The following is a 20,453-nucleotide window of genomic DNA, read 5'->3' on the forward strand; positions in this document are numbered from 1 at the left end:
CGACATGCACCTTCAACTAAAAGTTGAAGGTGCATGCCGGACCAGTTAAGAACCCACACCCTCCGGAATCGTAGGCAGGGGTCATATCACGGCTCATAACAACCATAATACTTATTAATAATGATATTTTTCTTTAATTACAGGAAGAAATGAACTTATAGCAAGATATATAAAATTAAGGACAGGCAAGACGCGCACCAGGAAACAGGTCTCGTCTCACATACAGGTCCTGGCCCGGCGGAAACTGCGCGAGATCCAGGCCAAACTCAAAGTGGTGAGTTACACTCTGCTAACCAATTACATTTTAATTAAAACACCGGGCTGGCTAAAATACAAATACAAAGCAGGCGAAAATAGACGAACCAATTTGATGTTGTTATTTTTATTGTAAAATGTAGTTGTTTTTGTAAACAGGACCTGCCTTCCGAACGGGTAGTCTTTGCAAATAGTCAAAATAGTTTCAAAATTACTTGTAAATTAAAATTTGATTTGATTTGATTAAAAACTTTTACTCACGGCATTGCTCGCATGCTTTTCATGCTAGTAATGTTCGAATAAATGTAAATGTTAACAATATGTCTTTATTTTACGTGAATCACAGATGTATAAAATACGGTTATATTGATAAAATGATTTTTGGTTACTTGTGCATCAATCTATTAAACAGTAATACAACATCAAAATCCATTCAGTACTTGCGTAATACGTTATTTAGAGTAAATTGAAATTCAGACAAGCCCCTCGAAATAATACACAAGGGTTATTTTATTATACCTCTTTAAAGACAACCCCGTGACAGTTTTGGCACAGTGATACCTACGTAGTTACAGATTAATTAGTTCAGCAAAAAAAAAATATTTTGGTACCAACAATTAAAAACAGATTCACGCAGTAGGCTATTCGCCACGGACCTATTACGCTATTGTAACACAGTAAACATTTAAGTTGAAACCGATTTAAGAGCTGATAAACAATCTAGGACGGTGGCGTGATGAAAGAGAAGGCGATGCAGTCTATGAGCACACTGTCTAGTGCGCAGATAGTGGCGGGATTGCCGCACCCGGCTTACCACCACACGGTACATTTTGCAAGGCATGCCTTTGTGTTCGTTCACACAAAAATAGCCTCTATTGTGTTGCTTCTATCAAGGCATGGCGGCATGCACGCAACGGATAGATCAAAATAACGATTGGCTTCCCATTTAACTGTTGCCCACCGTCGAAGGCTTCTGGACTTTAACTGTTTTACTGTAAAAACATTATTTAAAAAAAATACCAGCAAACAACAAAGAGCGTTGCTTACGATGCTCTTTTTTATCTGGAGTATTTTAATCACTATTGCCAATATTAAACCAATTAAGTGCTAAGACACTGAAAGGCTCTCTCGAATTTATGTCCGAACTTTAAACCTTCACCGGAGCTATTGGGATTTTAAATTTCCAAATTAGTGAGTCGAGACAATTTGTATATAAACGTAGATGCAACTGTTTGAGTTTGAAATACATATCGATCTACAAATCGATTAAAAATATATATCATCAACCTCACTTCGTTCCATCCTTAGAACAAAGTTGGATATGTGTATAGTATGCGACAAACTCACTTAAGTTCACATACGTAGTATATGTACCAATAAAGGAACGTCTTTCACGCAAGCGCGCTGCAACTTACGAGTAGATCTAAAGTTGATACTATATCACTAATCTGTGGATCTTATCAGTTCTTTCCATCACACATGAACATAGTCAAGACTGAAGCGCAACTAAGGCACTACCTCAACAGAACCTAACAAATATAATAAGTGAAAACAGTTGTGAAAATCATCAATCGAATTTTAAAATGAACTTTTAAAAAAATATCTGATTAGAAACTGATAATTTTAGTTAAAATGTGTGGCTTAATTAATGCTGTTTTTATTATTAGACAAATTAATAGATTTTAGAATGCTTATCATATTAACTTAGTAGCCACAGAAACTAATAACAAAATGTTTCATACATAACAAATAACGCAATCATGAGAAATATTTAACCAAACATAACACGGCATCTTTAAAGTGAACTCAGATTAATAAGAGATTATAAAGTGTATATTTAAAGTTTGAAGATGTAGTTTAAGTTATAAGTGTGTAGAAACTTTGCTGAATTTAACAGTATGAGCTGATATTTGATACTTTATTGTATCTATTATATGAATTCTAATTGTTATTATTTTCATTCCAGCAATTTTGGCAACCCGGACTACAAGCAGGCACGTCACAAGAGTAAGTTTATTTTCTTTTTGCAGTAGGCATTTATATTTATGACGATTTATTAGTCAGTTCATACTATATTAGTAGTATTGGTCTGATCTTAACCATAAAAAAACTCAGTCGGAAGCTTAAAGCTAGAGTTTCCAGAGATTTTAGACTGCATTGTCATTTAACATCAAAGCGTGTCACCAAAGACTGCAAATTCTGTAATGAGACATTGGTACATCTCGACAAGAAATTGTCCTCCACGGCTTAAATTTGGTCAGGAACACATTATTATATCTTAAAATCAATATTAATACGTACATACATGCCTCGTTCCCATAGGGGTAGGCAGAGACGTCCTTCCACTTGCTGTATAATTTTTGCATATATCCTTGCTTCTTCCATTCTCATCAATCCTTTCATACTAATTCGTCGATTTTGGGTACTCTTGACCTTTAATGATAATGTCCTGGATTTGGTTTTGGATATTAATCATCTCATATTGTTCCAGCGTGAAACCATTCCCGGCGGCAGGGTACAAAGGCGTCCCCGTGCCAGGAGTAGGCGTGCCGGGCGGCACGGACGTGGCGCCGCCACCACCATGGGAAGGCCGCGCCATCGCCACACACAAGCTGCGGCTCGTCGAGTTCTCGGCCTTCGTGGAGCACCCCAGAGATCCTGATACAGTGAGTTAATATACTGATCACCCTCTTCTGTTAGAAATCAAGGAATTAATCTGACATCCACGATATCTCTCTTTCTCTTGTCTTGAAATATGTTGTCGCAGCCGTACTGCGAAGCAGTAGCGTAACAATAGTGTAAATCTGAAAAATGATACGGCCTATTACGAGGCACTCAACCAGCAAGGCCGTGAGCTTCATCATCATCATCATCATCATATCAGCCGATGGACGTCCACTGCAGGACATAGGCCTTTTGTAGGGACATCCAAACATCACGATACTGAGCCACCTGCATCCAGCGAATCCCTGCGACTCGCTTGATGTCGTCAGTCCACCTGGTAGGGGGTCGACCAACACTGCGCCTACTAGTGCGGGGTCGCCATTCCAGCACTTTGGGACCCTAACGTCCATCGGCTTATAAGCTTATAAGTAAACTAAAATTTATAAATAAGTAAGTGGAGATTTTTCTGGCGCCCAATCCAATCCAAATGTTTGATGAATTCACCAGTTCGCCACAAGCCTCAGATGATAGTTACACCACTGCTGGGAAAGTAATAAGTTAACAGATCAAAACATATAAGTATAGATATATTGACCTAGAAACAACCGATAAGAAACCCTATTCTATCTAAGTTTCCCTCCGAAATGGAGCATTCTCAGTATTTACTCGTAACTCTACAGTGTTCGATTTCAAAATTAGCTTAGCAGTTGAAAGATACGGTCTAAGGAATATAGTCAGGTCTGGGTGACGATGCTGCCAACTCTTAGATCGGATTTGCAAACCAATTATTAAAATTGTTCATAATAGGTTTCCACAAAGGAACACCTGCTTCCATTCAAGCAAGTGAAAACAACAAAATAAACAAGAATCTATACTATTGTAAATTTTGCAACCCGAATTTTAATCCTGGCAATACTTCTACTCATTTACAATGACAGGCATCCGATTCTAATTTTTATTTGTATTTATTTAAAGTATAAAATCGATTGTTTCAGTATCCACCGAGCACAGCGCCGGCGCAACATTTGTTCGTACATATAGGTGGTACTGTAACATACGCAGATCCTTTATTAGAGGTAAGTTAAGATTTTATCTGTCTACAGTACAAAACCGCAAAATGTTCATAATACAAAGAAAAGAAAGAAATAATCAATTCTATTACCACGAAACTTATTACAATCTGGCAAACGCTCGCGTTTCATCCGACCACGTACAGACCGACAGACATTTTACTGAAAATTCTTTGGAACAGTCACAGGATTAATGAAACAGAGGCAGAGCTAGATGAACTTTAAGTAAATTGTATTAATTTTGTGTTTTCAGTCAGTAGAGGTGCAGCAAATAAACGACAAATTCCCTGAGAAGAAAGGCGGTCTAAAGGAATTATATGAGAAGGGTCCGCGGAACGCGTTCTTCCTTGTCAAGTTCTGGGCGGACCTCAACACCAACAACCTCGACGACCCCAGCGCCTTCTACGGCGTCACGAGTGTGTAAGTTGACACATTTCACCATATCTGTCTCAACGGATCTCTTTACCAAGGTACCATACAAGAGTCTCATATAAGAGTTCTTTAGAGAGATGTAATTTCCCCTTGCGTTCTTCTATCCCTAACCCGGCCTCCACACTGTGCTCCTTGCGCTGCCGCGTAGTTAGCGCAATGTCGCTCTATCTGGCCACACATAGCTCTCGCGGAAATACTCGCGTGAATAATGGATGAGTAACGTGGCCACATAATTTCTCTCCTTACTTTCCTTGCTTATTCCCACGCCACTCGGCCAGTGTCTGGCTGCGGTATTAGGATTTTGGAAAACATTCTGCTCTAGCCAAAACGTTCTGCTCCTTACATTCTGTCTCACTCCCAAGTTCTCTGAGCCAAGGTCCTAGTCTCATACAAGGCGCTATTATAGAGACGTTCTGTCCCTGACATATAATGTAGCCCTTAGGAAAAGATTGATTCTAGAAAATCTTTTGCGCTCGCCAAAATACCACTGGTAATAACGACGAATTCCCTGAGAATCTTTCTTGTCAGGGAATTCGTCGTTATTATTCGAGCCTTAAGGATCTGAACAAGACGGATCCGCGGAACGCATCCTTACGCGTCAAACTCTGGGTGGACCTCAACACCAACAACCTCGACGACCCCGGCACTTATGCAAATTGACACTTTTTACCATAGCTGTCAAAGTGGTATTCAAAAGCTCTAATGCCATGGTTCAAGTCAAGACGCCATTGAAACGACTTTCTGTCCCTGACGTACTAGCCTTTAGTAATTTATATAAATTCTGGAAAACCTTCTGTGGTCGTCATAGCACCACTATTAATAAATGAGAACTTCCCTGAGAAAAAAGGCGGCTAAAGGAACTGTACGAGGTTCCGTGGAAAGCATTCTTCCTTTTCAATTTCTGGGCTGACCTCTACATCAATACATCGACGAATGCGGCGCCTTCTACAGCGTCAGGAGTGTGTAACTTTTCTTCACTTTGAGAGCAGTAAAGTTCACTAGTAGCTATATGACTATTTCAACGTCTAGACCGGACATATTTCTCTTTTTTATTAAAGAAATGAAACATATAAGTCTTGTAAAATTGTAGGCACTGCAGCATTGGTTATAGCAGCTGCTCGTCAGAAAAATAAAGTACGACACTAATACTTTTCGGTCGAACATTGTTGTGTATCTAAATGCTCCTACCAACCTTTATGTACGTTTAATTCCGAATCCTAAGATGTTGACGCTATGATCAATTGACATAATTGACCTCGCATCATAGACATTTTTGGGAGGTAGGCACAATTTAATAGTATCCGTTTGTTCCCCAGATACGAGAGCAACGAGAACATGACGATAACGTGCAGCACGAAGGTGTGCTCGTTCGGGAAGCAGGTGGTGGAGAAGGTGGAGACGGAGTACGCGCGCTTCGAGGGCGGCCGCTTCGTGTACCGCATCCAGCGCTCGCCCATGTGCGAGTACATGGTCAACTTCATCCATAAGCTGAAGCACCTGCCCGAGAAGTACATGATGAACAGCGTGCTGGAGAACTTCACCATACTACAGGTATCAACACTGATCTGTGCCGCATCCAGCACTCGCCCATGTGCAAGAAATACTTTACTTCAATGATATATTTTTTATAGTTAACTACGTTATATGTATAGCAGACTTAGACCTACTTAAGGTACTGTTACACATGCTCTAAAATAGCGTGGTAAAAAAGTGCTATTAAGTATGCTGCATACGAGCATGCTCAAACATTCCAATTACACATGCTGATTTGTATCTATCGCTCTCTATCTATAGTATCGTGTTTGATAGGGCATAGGCGTATGTAGCCGGAGGGGGGGATGGTCCGTGTGTGCCCACCCTAGAATGGACCTGTGCCCACCTTAGGATTCTGAGCTACCGGTATGGATAGATACGCCAATGAGACAGGGAGCGATGAAGGTGAAGAGAATACAGAATAGCAATGCTGATCGACTAGCATACTCAATAAGTAAACCTGTTCAGACGCGCTAAAAGCACGCCCCCTTCCACCGGCGCAGCAAGTATGCTCATTAGTCGTACGACTGTTGATTCTTGAGCAAGCTCGAAATAAGCATGCTCTTTATTAGCAATGTTGCGATACACATGCTAATTAGTAGCAACTGCTCAATAGTAGCATGCTTTCGTGCTTGAAATGAGCATGTATAACAGTAGCTTTAGACCTATGGACGGAGTAACGCACCTAAAATCAACAAAATTGTTCGTGATTTTTGAAGCGGACGAGGTAAACTCACACATCTAAATAAAATATTTGACACCAATAAATTTATTGTGTCCTTACACTACTTATATAATGATTTATTTATTTTGCTATCATCCGCGAAAATTCGGCGAACCCATGCGACAACGTCACCCAGGTCCGACAAAATACTCTCTACGTACGTTTCACCCCGAAACCGGAGCATCCTCAGGAGATGTTGACTCTACAACGTGCAATTGCAAAGTAACAAAGCACGTTGTAGAGTCAACATCTCCTGAGGATGCTCCGGTTTCGGGGTGAAACGTACGTAGAGAGTATTTTGTCGGACCTGGGTGACGTTGTCGCATGGGTTCGCCGAATTTTCGCGGATGATAGCAAAATAAATAAATCATTATATAATCATGATGAACTTCCGCAAAGTAACGCCTGCTTCTATCCAATCCTTACACTACTACACACAACTATTTTGATTAGCAATACCAACACTAGTAATTTTTTACACAGAGTAAAAAACGAATCGCTTGGACTCTTTACACAGAATATTCAATTACTTGATTGATGTTTTTCTGTTCCGACTGAAGAGTCGATGCTTTTTAGATGTTATCTTTATTACATATTTCAAATAATTAAGTTAGAAACCACAAAACCATTACAACAACGAAACATCAATACTCTAGAAACAGTTTATATGAACGCATTAGATCATTGATCTTATACTTTGACAGAGGGGTAAAGTCTAGCGAGGCACTCACCTCGCTGTGTGGAAACTGGTATGTAGTCAAACCAACGATACCCCCAGTCATTAGCATCTAAATCATTAAAGGACCAAACATTCTCAATCTGAGCCTGAGTTTGACGGCCGCGTAGCGGATTTTAGGCCAATAGTTCACCACGCTGCCCCAATGCGGATTGGCAGACTTCGCACACGTAGATAATTAAGAAAATTCTCAGGTATGCAGGTTTCCTCACGATGTTTTTTTTTCACCGTTTATGACATATAATATTTAATTTCTTCAAATGCACATAACTGAAAAGTTTGAGGTGCATGCCCCGGACCGAAAGTGCAGATTTCATATTCACTGGGCTATCACAGCAGAATTTCTAACTACTTCGATTGATGTACTATTTTCTTTCTAGGTGGTGTCAAACAGAGATACTCAAGAGACGCTGCTATGTGCGGCGTTCGTGTTCGAAGTCTCCAATAGCGAGCACGGAGCGCAGCACCACATCTACCGCCTCGTCAAAGACTGAACACCGCCCCCTCCCCTACCCCCTCCCCTCCACCAGCTGCCCCCCCTTCCACCCGATGGACAGGGTAGCACTTATATATTTCATTTACTTTATTGTAACGGTCACACTGTCGGATTTATTATGGGTTACTGTTAAGCGGCCTACACACTATGCGATTAGAAATTGGATACTTTTGGTATTTATATTTTTCTGGATATGACTGTAACTAATTTGTGTTATATGTAGTGGAGACTCGATTTTCCGGACCTCAGTTATCTAGATCACATATCGGGATACGCAAGAGTTTTTAAAAGTTAATAATACAAAAACCGCTCTTCTCTATACGTTTAATCTTTTATATTTTTATTTTTCGAATAATACAGCAATTAGTTCAGTTAATCCAGTCTTCACTAATGTATATTTTAAAAAAAAACTTTAAATAAAATTCTTTAAATACATACATAAATATTCTCTTCAAAAAATACTCTACACCCACTCAAGATGAGGTTGTAGATTTTAATATTAAAAATAAAGTAATAACCGTTTTATTAAAATTGTGTAAATCGGAATGTGTAACCGTTACACATCCAAAATTCCCGACTTCGTGGACCTATTTCTTTATTAAATTTTTACTAGTAGGTCTTTGCAATAAAAGTCTTTGTCGTGTTCAGCTGACGCGTGTATTGAAATAAAGAAATCGTTATACATATTATTATTATATTGATGCGAATCAATCATAGCTAAAAAATGTGATCTGAAAAATTACGCTACAAGTATTTTTGTAAATGAAAATTTATGTATAGCTCAATTTTTATCTATCATAGAGTTATATTTTAATTTATTCCCAATCGAAAGGGAATGTTATAGCATTCGTTTTAGATTTGACTCTATATTTATATTTTTAATATTTTCGGTTGTAAAATGTTTTTCGTCCATTATTTTTCACGGAATATCGTTCAGTACCTTTGAGCCCTAAATGAGTGTATAAATAACAAGTTAAGTGAATAAAAATATTAAATTGAATACACACAGTGCCTCTATAATTATGTTACATTAACATAAATGAGCATATTTGGTCTTTTCACTGTGAATGTTAAGAAAAAATTGTCTAAATGTAGGGTTAAATGCAGTGAAAAGACTAAATCTTTAGTGTAGGATACAGTGAATAGTTTGATTAAGTACGAGTAAATATAGGGTTGTTAAGATGTCTAGTGAATTTTACGATTCTGAGTACTTGTGGTACAATTTTATTCATTTGTTTTTTCTATGACAATTCAAAACCATTGCCTGTTATTTTATTTGTCATCAAGGATCATGATGAAAATATTTTATTTGTGTTGTATTTTTTCATGTTGATTGTTAAACGGTCAACGTTTTAAAATTTACATATCTACAAAAATACAACAAATGTGGCAACTATATTTATTTTCTACTCTTATTATAGTTTCATATGCTTTAAAAGTTTTTTATTGTTTTTTTACAAAATTGAAAGCGTCTTATACATTATAAAGATTATGTTTTAACACAAACTCGTGTTGTGGATATTTTTCGTTTTAATAAATCTTTGCCACACTACAGAAACAAATTTGTACATATATACAGTGAACATACATAATACATATATAAAACACGTGTTAACATGTGTAAGATAAAATTGTATCATATAATCGGAATAACAATACAAACATACAAACGCACTGTACAGCTAAACTAAGTAACATGAATAAAATGCCCACGATTTTTTGGATTGAATTTTACGATCTCTCTTTTAAGATAAGTAATGATGATTAGTGATTTTATGTAAAATTATCTTTATTTCAAGTATTTTCTACAACATATTCTTTATTATTAACCTGGCAGCTTAAACTCATTTCAAAAGCATAAAATTTACTTATTTCGTTTGAGGTACCTACCACTTCTTTAAATTACCCTTACAAATATCTAAATGAATAATTTACTTGCGCTAAAGATTTTGTAATTTTTTTCTATCATTCGGACTCAAACCTCAATAACATCAACAGTACTTACATATCTTACGAAAAAATCATATATTGCTTAACTCTTAATATATATAATAATAAAATTTAATGCGAATGATAGAAAAAATATCCATTATGAAATCTAATACCGGCCTTGCGCGAAGTATCTAATACAATCAAATTAGGTTTTCAATTTTTTCTTAAAATATATTTATATTTATATTAAACTTTTACTAAGAATTATCTTGAAAGTCAAAGTCAAGTCAAAATATCTTGTTTTTGTTTGCCGAAGAAATCATTATTTCTCATGAATGTTTTATAGTATGTCGTATATCCGATACTGAACTATAATTTAACAACAACTTATCTTCGAGTAAAGCTAAAGTTAATAGATCTTCCTTCAGGGCCGTTTTTATCTTCCAAAGTACAAAAGGCGTTATTTCGTCTCTTCAAAAGGCCTTCCGATTTTATACATTAGTTTACGTGGCAATGATTTGATCTCTCTTTTAGTCAAATATTTTTAGGGTCCTCCCGTTAGCGCCATCGAGCGTTGTGAGCTTAACATCGGTGACTAAACCTCCATAGATTAGGTTGTTTAGGTACTAAAGTCGTCTAAAGACTTCATTAATATTATTGGTTTGATTAAACAAAACATAGTACAGGGTCTTTGTTTTGTGACTGCAAATCTTTTCACATAAAATGAACTATACTTATCACAAGAATTGATAGAAATATTTCATTCATTGCTCAAACTACAGAATGGAAATAATGGGATAGACGTATGTACAAACTTTCAGCCTCTATTTCATTCCATTTAACTTTGCTACAAATTTTGTTTAGGTTCAGTGATTTCAAAATTTAATCCTTTTTATTTTATTTTAACAAAACATGTAACATAAAAATCATGAAATGTTTTGCATTCATACTCAGTCTGTATTGAAGTCGCGTCGTCTATGGAGGGTTTATTTGTGCATTAAATAGCGTTTAGTTTCAAGACATGCGGTAGGAAAATATAATCTTAGTTTTAATTATAAGAGATTTTTGTATTTATTTCATAGATTTATATTAGATAATTTGTAAAGTGATTAGATTTAAGCGTTTTCTTTTTTTTTCTTTTGTTTAAAATATGGCGATGGTCGTTCAAAAATTCGTAGGCGAAGTTTTCAAGCACTTAGTACTTACTTAAGATCAACTTAAATGTTTTGTTGCTTTTATATCTATTCTTTTGAAATTAAAATGAATCAATTAATAACTTTGGTTCTAAACGAACGATTGTGCGAGACAATAGAAATAGATCTGTCTTGTGATTTTAATAAAATAATTATTATGTACTCAAATGAGATTAACTGTCCTTTTGCTATTTAGTTAACTTGAGAGTTCTAAACGACGTTCAGTAGATAATGTCCTTAGATGATACAATGTAAATAGTTTATTTTTAGTGCATTTCTTTCAGTTGTAGTTCTAAGTGATTTCTGCTTCTAAAGTTCTTTCATATCGACAATCTGCCATATCAATATGAAAATGAAAATATTGTCGGTGGCGTTGAAGAAAATCATTTGCAAGCATTAAAATGTCCATTTATTGTTTTGGTTCATCATCAAAATTCATCAAATATCAGCAAATGATTAGCTGCAAGGCTATCTGACGCGTGTACAGTATTTTAAAGATAAAATTACGTTAAAGATTTGTATGAAAATTTAATTATATTGTCTTCTTAAAATTGCGTGTTTATTATTTTGGAAAACCCTTGTCCTTTTCTTCTTTCTTCGATGATAAGTTAACCCTTTACAATTAATACTTTACAGACTTCAAAACTAGCTTTTGGCTGATAGGAGGCTTCGGCCATAGCTAGTTACCCTACCGGCAAAGACGTATCGCCAAGCGATTTAGCATTCCGGTACGATGTAGTGTAGAAACCGAAAGGGGTGTGGATTTTCATCTTACTCCTAACAAGTTAGCCTGCTTCCATCTTAGATTGCATCATCAATTACCATTAGGTCAGATTGTCGTTAAGGACTAACTGGTAAAGAATAAAAAAAAAAACATTACCTACATTTTTTTGAACTTTTAGGGTTAGGGTTTATAGTCCGGTCAATTTAGACCAAAAATTTAGACCTTCACCATCACCTTTGACTTTGAATAAAAAAAATTCCATACACGGGAACGATGGGGAACTTTTAAACATTGTTTATAATTATTGATTTTCAGCTTGTTGAGATTTTATGCATCTTCGAATGTTTAAATTGACCGTAATATTACGCCTTGGAGCAGGTCATTAATGATGCCTAATGATATAATGATGATATATTGGATGGTATAAAGCAAACTTATCCAAATATAAAGCACCCAAAGTCAAAGCGACTTCCTAAGATAGAATAACCTTAATTTATTTTATAAAGAAATTCTTGGTGGCTCAAGCAGTGGCGGATTTACTCTAAAGCCCAGTTAGCCCGGGCCTAGAACGGCAAAATATTAGGGGCGGCCATTTATGTCATTTTTTTAAAATAGTTAAACGTTTTAAATGTTTCATGAAAATTATTCCCAAAACCTCAGAAAATATACTAGCAGACGCCACGCGGTTTCACTCGCGTAGTTTCCGTAGGAATACGGAAATAAAATGCTATATTTTATCCCCGTATTCCCGGGGATAGTGTAGCTTCCCAGCAGTAAATAATTTTTCAAATCGGTTGAGTAATTTCGGAGCCTATTCAATGCAAACAAAAAATCAAATCTTTCCTTTTTATAATATTACTATAGAAATATAGAGTAGCAAATATTTTGCTATAGTTCACTATTACAAGTACTAGTTTCCTAGAGCTGCTAGTTTATTGACTTGATTTTGATAAATGGCAATAAAACGTTGTCTTTAAATTATAGTCTACTAGGGGACGCCCGCGACTTCTTACGCGTAATATTCTGTTTTTTAATCCCGCCGCAGGCATGTAGTTTTTCGGAATAAAAAGTATCTAGTCTATGTTTTGCTCCAAGGTTCAATTTATATGTATACCGAATTTCATCCAAATCGGTTAAGCAGGTGTATTTTATTTTAAAGTTATGTCTATGGATAAATACAACGGATGGTGCAAAATGGGCGGTAAGGTGGTACTTTGGGGCCTAGGGCGGCCAAGACTACAAATCCGCCACTGGGCTCCGATAACTATTAGATAAGACGGAAAGTTGAGTCAGTTGTTGTAAATCGTTTATTTGAATGTCAATACTGTCACGGTATCTGTCATCAAGGTATTATTATTCAATTTGTTGATAAATATAATCAAATTCGATCAATTAGTAGTTGATCTAGCAGATTTTATCAACTAAGTCAATGTACAGTTCTATGAATAAATTATGAGTTCAGGAATAATGCTTCCTGAACTCTCGTAGTATCTGTGTGTTCAAATCAGTAATAAGACCTACTAAAGAACATAGCTCAATGAGTCATATTCTGACGACCTCTATTCTCAACAAATATCCTAGGTTCGACTCCCAGTTCGTGCCGGTTCAATCGGTTCTGAAGGACCTGTATGGGGTTCATGACGACTTTGGACAGTGGGCAAACACTACAATAGACAAATATGTCATTACCTATTGGGTAGATGTCTTATAGCGTAAAAGATGAGAGAGAGAGAGACGACCCATCACATAAGCAGCTCTTTTTTTGGCTTTCTGTATGTGATTTGCAAGCTCATATGGGTATCAGAGGTCACACCTAGGTATTTGGCAATGCGTTACCAGGAGATGGGAGATCCGTGTAGGGAGACCTCTTTTAAAATCGAAATAACGCCGCGCAAGTTTCCTTGACAAGAGTACTTACTGCTGCACTCTTCTCTGGGTTTACCACTATCCTCCATTTGCGAAGCTACTTTGCTAAGCTTGTTACCGCTTTCTGGAGGCGGACTATTATTGATTGACGGTAAGGGTGCGTCACATACAGAAGCGGGAAGACCAGACCAAGTAGCAAGTCTATTCTCATTCTACGATCGCTAACGCTTCGAAAACTAGAAAGATGTATTGGAATGACATTTGCTATCGACAGGTCACGTGATCAAGATCTGTCATTCCCATATATTTTTCTAGTTTTCGAAGCGTTAGCGATAGTAGAAAGAGAATCGATGTGCTACTTGGCTAGGGGGCAGTATCGTTTTTTTTTACATTAAAAGCATCTGGTCACAATCTGACAAACATTTAATGTAGGTAGTGTAGGTAATTTAGGTACTACTATAGTCTGGCAAGACTGCGTGGGTGTGAAATCGTGCGTGCGGGGAAGTAGGTGCATAAGTCGTGGGGTTTTCATTCATCGCTACACGCCCCCCGGCCCGCGCGGACCATCGGGAGTGTTAAGAACGAAGTTGCCAAGCTATACAGTATATTTTATTACAAGTCGATGTGAAAGTAGGTTAAGATTTAAGAAGTCAGAATATATACTGACGGTTTTTGTCGTGCATTCTTTAGTTTCAAAGTTTTGTTTAAATTAACTTAAATTGTGGTACCGTCTTTCCTATACCGTAAACTGTGATATTTAAATAGTTTTTTAAGTAAGTAATGTTTTTGTTAAGATGAAAGCTTTTTTTGTGTTTGTAAACGAAGCCTACTTGAAATGAATTAATTTTGATTTGATTTTGAGCACATTACCTACATTTTTGAACTTTTGTTGCCGACTGTACGTACAGTAGTACACTTTCTATCTTGATCAACTATCTGTAATCTGTAACTAGGTATTAATATCTAAATATAAGGAGTATTAAATATCTCAAGATTAAAAAAAAAATTAATTAAATATAAGATAATGAAGATAAAATAGCACATTTCTTTAAAATTTGCCGATAGTTATTATTTATTAGCGATTTATTATCAAACGTAAGTCAACCCAACTGATTTTAATTGAGTGTAGTTATTATAAGTGTTAAGTCGTTATTAAAACGTAATAAATTTATTTTCAGATGTTACGCCATAAAAACATTCGAATATTTTTAGTTATAGCTGTTTTACAATTTTCATTTTTATTTGGAAAATGTGGTAAGTTTACACAACAGATACTCAACTGGAAATCAACCTTCGACTGGAAATTTCTTAAATAAAAGCATTAGTATTAAAAATAAATATTTCTGGATTTCCCTATAACGTCTATAGCTACTAGATAGGCTCTCAAATTACCCGCATTTTACGAGTAAAACAATACCTAGTAAGCAACGAAATAAAATAATGTACCTACCTACGTGTTACTAACTCACAAACTTGATAGAAAATCGATCACTAGCTCTAAATCTCTATGTCTAACACGATATTACTTGAGACTAATTCAAAACTGACAGTCAAGTTATAATAACTTAAAATAGTTTAAAAAACTAAAAAAAAAAGCTTATAGCACGCACTAAAAATTATAAATATTGGATATAAGCCACGTGACTATTTTTTTCGTATTCCTGACAGCAAACCCTTTCATTTGATATCCATATCATGGGGGTGGAGCAGCCATCTTGGGGAAGCCGCCATATTGGATTTGTAATGACGTTTCTTACCTAGTCATGTCATCAGAGCGTGTGCGAAATTTCACCCTAATCGAAGACCGGGAATTGTGTCAAATTAAGATTCCAAGATTTGATTTTCTTACATAGTTGCAAGTGATTGGGAAGCCCGCCATATTGGATTTGTAATGTTTCTTAGCTAGTCATGTATTGTCATCAGAACTCAGAGCGTGTGCAAACATCCTAATCGAAGACCGGGAAGTGGGTCAAATTAAGATTCGCTTAAGTGAAGCGAAAGCTAAAGCGTGTAAAAAAAAGTCACAGAATACAAATATAAGATAATCAAATCAATATACTTTCAGATTTACCATGCAGGGCCCGGGATGTCGGCATAGCGGGACGTTCAGCAGTGTGCGTGTGTGACGCCACCTACTGTGACACGGTGACTCGCAATGCACCAGCGCCTGGCACTTACGTCACTTACACCAGCAGCCGAGTAAGTAATAATCGTATTCACTGCTAAACTCTCAATAGCTCAACGGTAATGGGATCAGACTCTGACGACCAGTTTCTTCATCGTAAGTAAAAGTGACGGTCTTAATCACGGAAAAATAAAGTCTTCTTTACTATTTACTACTTTTACTGTTACTTTAGCTTTACATGATGAAACTGGCTGTGAGAGGTCGTGGTTTAATCCCCGCTCATAGATCTCCTATCAAAAAGTGGATGCACATTCATCGACCAAAAAACGTCCCCACTCAACGAGTGCCAAACACAGCTTCTTGACACTCAATTCAAGTAGTCCCATTTGCAAATTCAACCTTAAACTCAATTCTTAAGGTTGAATTTGCTCTGAATTTGGGATTTTATTGAATATTGGACTATATTTAAAGGCATTTAGGTATAGGTATAGGTACTAGTCTTTCCGACTTTTAGTTGGAGTGGAATGAGAATATTGGTCTTATTTATAGGATATGGCAAATATTCTTTAACTATGTACCTTGAACATAATTACCTACATATATATTTCAGGCTGGCAAACGTTTCGAAAAGAGTGGTGGTGTTATAGAAACCAATTCCCATAATAAAAAAGATGCTAAACAGCAAATGAACGGAAAAGACGATGTATCAGACAATATACAACGTAAGTCCAACTTACAAGGCAGACATAGAGTAGACTTATCTTCATGTAAGGTTGTCACTTAAATATAATGTAAAATTTCAGCAAAAATTTTCAACGACGCATCATACAGGCTGTTTTCTAACGTCCAATACCAAACTATCGAAGGATTCGGAGGTTCTGTAACGGATGCTGCCGGTGTCAATTGGCGTAAACTATCTTTTAATACACAAACACATTTTGTCAAGTGAGTAACCTTCTTTATTATGGAACGATTTGTTAAGTCTTTGTCGAATAATTCATGTTAGCTTCATCAAAGTACCTTCAAATAAAGAACTACCTTTCCTGGGTTCCTGTTCCCTGACGAATTTACATAATCTAAAGAAAAATAACAGTAATTTTCCTAAGTAACAAAATCAAATTTCTTGATTGCAGTTCTTATTTCTCAAAAGAGGGGCTGGAGTACAATTTGATCCGTGTGCCGATAGGTGGTGCTGACTTCTCAACTCACCCATACACCTATAATGAGTACCCTTGGAACGATGCTGCTCTCAGCAATTTTTCTTTAACTGTTGAAGACTACTTTTATAAGGTATGGAAGAAATTTATACAATTTTATACAGATAGGTACAGATACAGAGTTCGCTTCAAGAAGATGAGCCCTTTTTATGAAAACCTAAATAAAACTGGCAATTTAAAGGCAGAAAGGCTATATAGAATCGAAAAAAAGGCACAAGACCAATTGTGGACACTAGAATTCGTAATTTGGAATAGATCTATTGGTGTTAAAGTAGACAAGTTTTTCCCTCGGTGAAATGCACAAGAAAGAATTGAAAATCTCAAAGATTTCTAGCACGTTTATTATAGCTTATTGTTTTGTTTTCAGTTGCCATTAATCAAAAGGGCTATGGCAGTAGCTACATCTGAGATAAAGATAACTGCGAGCACATGGTCACCCCCAGTTTGGATGAAAACAAATAACGCAATCACAGGCTTCGCACAACTCAGACCGCAGTACTATCAGAGTTATGCTGATTATCATATACGGTAAAAATAATACCTACAATACTGTTTATAATTGGTTACCTAGGACATTTAAGCACTTTTGATAAATCTTGATTATAATTTAGAAAATCTTTTGAAAAGGATACCTAGTACCTAAAACTTCAATAAGTAAAACGAAAGGGCTCCAAAAGTTCGAACGAAAAGTTCTTCCAAGCTAAGTAACCATAACTCGAACTATTTCTCAATTCTTAAAATATATAGTGCAATCAATCGGTTTTAAGTAAGTGAAACAAAATTGGACACATACACTTAATGTTTCAAATTTTGAAAATGTTATTTTCAGGTTCATGGAAGAATACGAAAAATCAGACGTGCACATTTGGGCTCTTACAACTACAAATGAACCAGTCAATGGAATTATTCCATTTGTAGACTTCAATTCTTTGGGATGGTTCCCTTGGGATTTGGTACGTTTTCTCTAATTTTAAATAAATTTATTATAATTCCAGGAAGGTAGGTAAGTATATTTAGATATTTAATGAAAATCTACCAAGAATAATTTATGTTCTGTTTACCTATCTATTTCGACTTTTAGGGACACTGGGTAGCGGATAATCTTGGACCAACATTGAGGAATTCCCGTTTCAACAAAACTCTAATATTTGCTGTGGACGACCAAAGATATCTCATAGATGTTTATCTTCAAGGCGTAAGTTTAAAAATTACAAAAGACAAAAATTACCAATACCCTAGTCCCTAGTTAGAGATTTTTCAACTTTTTTCAGCAGTCATGGAAAAATATGAACAAAGAAACAAAAAAAAATATGTCATTCAGTTCGAAACTGAATTTAATATGTGTTCATATTTTCCCAAGACTTTTAAAAAAGTTGACTTATTACCTTATGAAAGGAAAGATCGTTTCCGTGCCCACAGTTACAGGTAGAGTTCATGACAGTTTTACTGAAGAAGTTTAGAAATAATTTTAATGGACTGTTTGTTAGTTAATTATACATATATGTGCAGTGGAAGAAATACATTTAGAAGGGAAAGACTTTTTGTATTATATTTATTTAAATATATTTGTGCACTTTCAGATGATAAGGGCAGCACCTAAATCGTTGGATTACATAGACGGAATAGCAATACATTATTATGGAAATTTCATACCTGCATCCATACTTTCTAGTATCCAAGAAAGATATCCTGGCAAACTGCTATTATCTACCGAAGCTTGTGAAGGTAATTTAATAAAGAAACAAATAGTAAATAAATATTTAATGATTATCATAAAGAGGTAATGATAAAAATAACTATGAAATCTTTTTAAACAGGTCCAATGCCATGGGACGTCATGAGAGTTAAAATAGGATCTTGGGAACGAGCGGCAAGATACACCAGGCATATTTTAGACGTAAGACATTTTTAAGCCATCACAATTTTAAATTTAGTTTGCCTTTACAATCACGTAATCCATACTTTCATATTATAAACTAGCTGACGCCGCGCAGTTTCACCCGCGTGGTTCCTGATCCCGTAGGAATACGGAGATAATATATAGCCTATAGCCTTCCTCGATAAATGGGCTATCTAACACTGAAAGAATTTTTCAAATCGGACCAGTAGTTCCTGATATTAGCGCGTTCAATCAAACAAACAAACAAACTCTTCAGCTTTATAATATATTCCCCCCCCCCCCCCCCCCACTTCCATAAATGGGGGGGGGTTATATGGAGCATTTGTAGGGTAAGGAAGGGGTAGGGTAGGTAGGAGAGAAGTGCACATAAGTCAAAGAAAAGTGTGACCGGGTCCGCTAATTATGTATAAAGCTTTTTTTTGTTAAAGTATTAACAATTTATCATTGCAATTTTTTCTGTTTAAAGGATTTGAACAATTTTGTAATCGGCTGGATAGATTGGAACCTATGTCTGGACGACAAAGGGGGTCCAAATTGGGCCCACAACTACGTAGATGCTCCTATTTTGGTGTACGGCGACAAAGACGAATTCATCAAACAACCAATGTATTATGCAATGGGACACTTTTCAAAGTTCATGCCAAGAGGTTCCAAACGTATAGAAGTGCTGCGACGTAGTTTGGGTCATGTGCCGAATCTTGCTGTACTAACGCCGGAGGGCAACATTGTTGTTCTACTTCACAACAGGTAAAAATCTCGCTAAACTTCAGGTCCGTCCAAATGATGCATAAGTCCCGCAGATAAGTATATGTTTTGTACACTGCACAGCCATATTTATGTTGTGCTGTATGCTTAGCATGTGACCAGTAACAAAACCGCCTTCAAAGTGATCAGAAAGTAGCACATACGATGTTATTTTTCACTTTTTAATTTATTTTTGTGATTTTTTTGTTAAAAAGATTATAATTTTCTGTTTTAGTGTGTTGCAACTTAGCATTTAATTTTCATAAAAATTGGTTCAGTAATTTTGTGTTAAAATGAAAAAAACGAAATTGACCGTATGGGCAATTTTTCATGAAAATTAAATGGCACCAAACTGGAAGTATCTTTAAAACAAAAAAGAATTAAAAAAAAATCATATGTCGAATTGAGAACTTTTTTTGAACTCGGTTAAAAATAGACAAATGTCAACTAATAACAGTGCAATCGGAAATTGATTACCTATCTCTTTCGCTGTGTTGGGACAAAAGAAATGGAACTTGGACTATTTGGCTGCCAGTGGTTGACATTTGTCTATTTCCCTTTGCAAAATATGTCAAGCTATAGCCAATCCTGAATTTTAAGTTGTTAATGCCAGTAAGGCTCCAAACATTAGAAAGTAAAAAAAAAAATACTTTTTTGTAACTTTTAGCATTTTTATTCCAGCAATACTCGTGAAATGAATGTCAGACTTTCAACATCATTGACAGATCACATAGACCTTACTCTTGATCCAGAATCAATAACCACTGTTGAAATCAATCCTCAATCAAACTAATATATGATATAAACATAAAATAATCAAACAACCACCCAGCATATAATGT

The 20,453-nt window shown here is 36.0% G+C and overlaps 2 protein-coding genes across 4 annotated transcripts in view; both read left to right on the forward strand.

Annotated features, from left to right (window-relative positions):
- LOC112049271 (protein scalloped) overlaps positions 1–11,586 on the forward strand; it is a 123,151-nt gene extending 111,565 nt beyond the window's left edge. For both annotated transcript variants that reach the window (XM_052882242.1, XM_024087099.2), the window contains 7 exons: positions 144–274; positions 2,222–2,262; positions 2,747–2,921; positions 3,915–3,995; positions 4,243–4,409; positions 5,738–5,972; positions 7,795–11,586. In XM_052882242.1, the coding sequence (XP_052738202.1) occupies positions 144–274; positions 2,222–2,262; positions 2,747–2,921; positions 3,915–3,995; positions 4,243–4,409; positions 5,738–5,972; positions 7,795–7,908 (944 nt within the window). In that variant the 3' untranslated portion in view covers positions 7,909–11,586. The remainder of the gene's footprint in view (positions 1–143; positions 275–2,221; positions 2,263–2,746; positions 2,922–3,914; positions 3,996–4,242; positions 4,410–5,737; positions 5,973–7,794) is intronic.
- Positions 11,587–14,674: 3,088 nt separating this feature from the next.
- LOC112049282 (lysosomal acid glucosylceramidase) lies at positions 14,675–20,430 on the forward strand. Of its 2 annotated transcripts, none has more exons than XM_052882243.1 (12): positions 14,675–14,879; positions 15,691–15,824; positions 16,361–16,472; positions 16,554–16,695; positions 16,884–17,040; positions 17,335–17,495; positions 17,797–17,920; positions 18,049–18,162; positions 18,548–18,692; positions 18,785–18,864; positions 19,334–19,614; positions 20,293–20,430. In XM_052882243.1, exons 1-12 carry the CDS (start codon positions 14,804–14,806, stop codon positions 20,402–20,404), a joined length of 1,638 nt encoding a protein of 545 aa, XP_052738203.1. In that variant the 5' UTR covers positions 14,675–14,803; the 3' UTR covers positions 20,405–20,430. The 2 variants fall into 2 exon arrangements, with proteins under 2 accessions (XP_052738203.1, XP_052738204.1); XM_052882244.1 differs by lacking the exon at positions 14,675–14,879 and adding an exon at positions 15,368–15,589.
- Positions 20,431–20,453: the final 23 nt, after the last annotated feature.

Source organism: Bicyclus anynana, chromosome 6 (assembly GCF_947172395.1).
Source record: "Bicyclus anynana chromosome 6, ilBicAnyn1.1, whole genome shotgun sequence".
Taxonomy (NCBI): domain Eukaryota; kingdom Metazoa; phylum Arthropoda; class Insecta; order Lepidoptera; family Nymphalidae; genus Bicyclus; species Bicyclus anynana.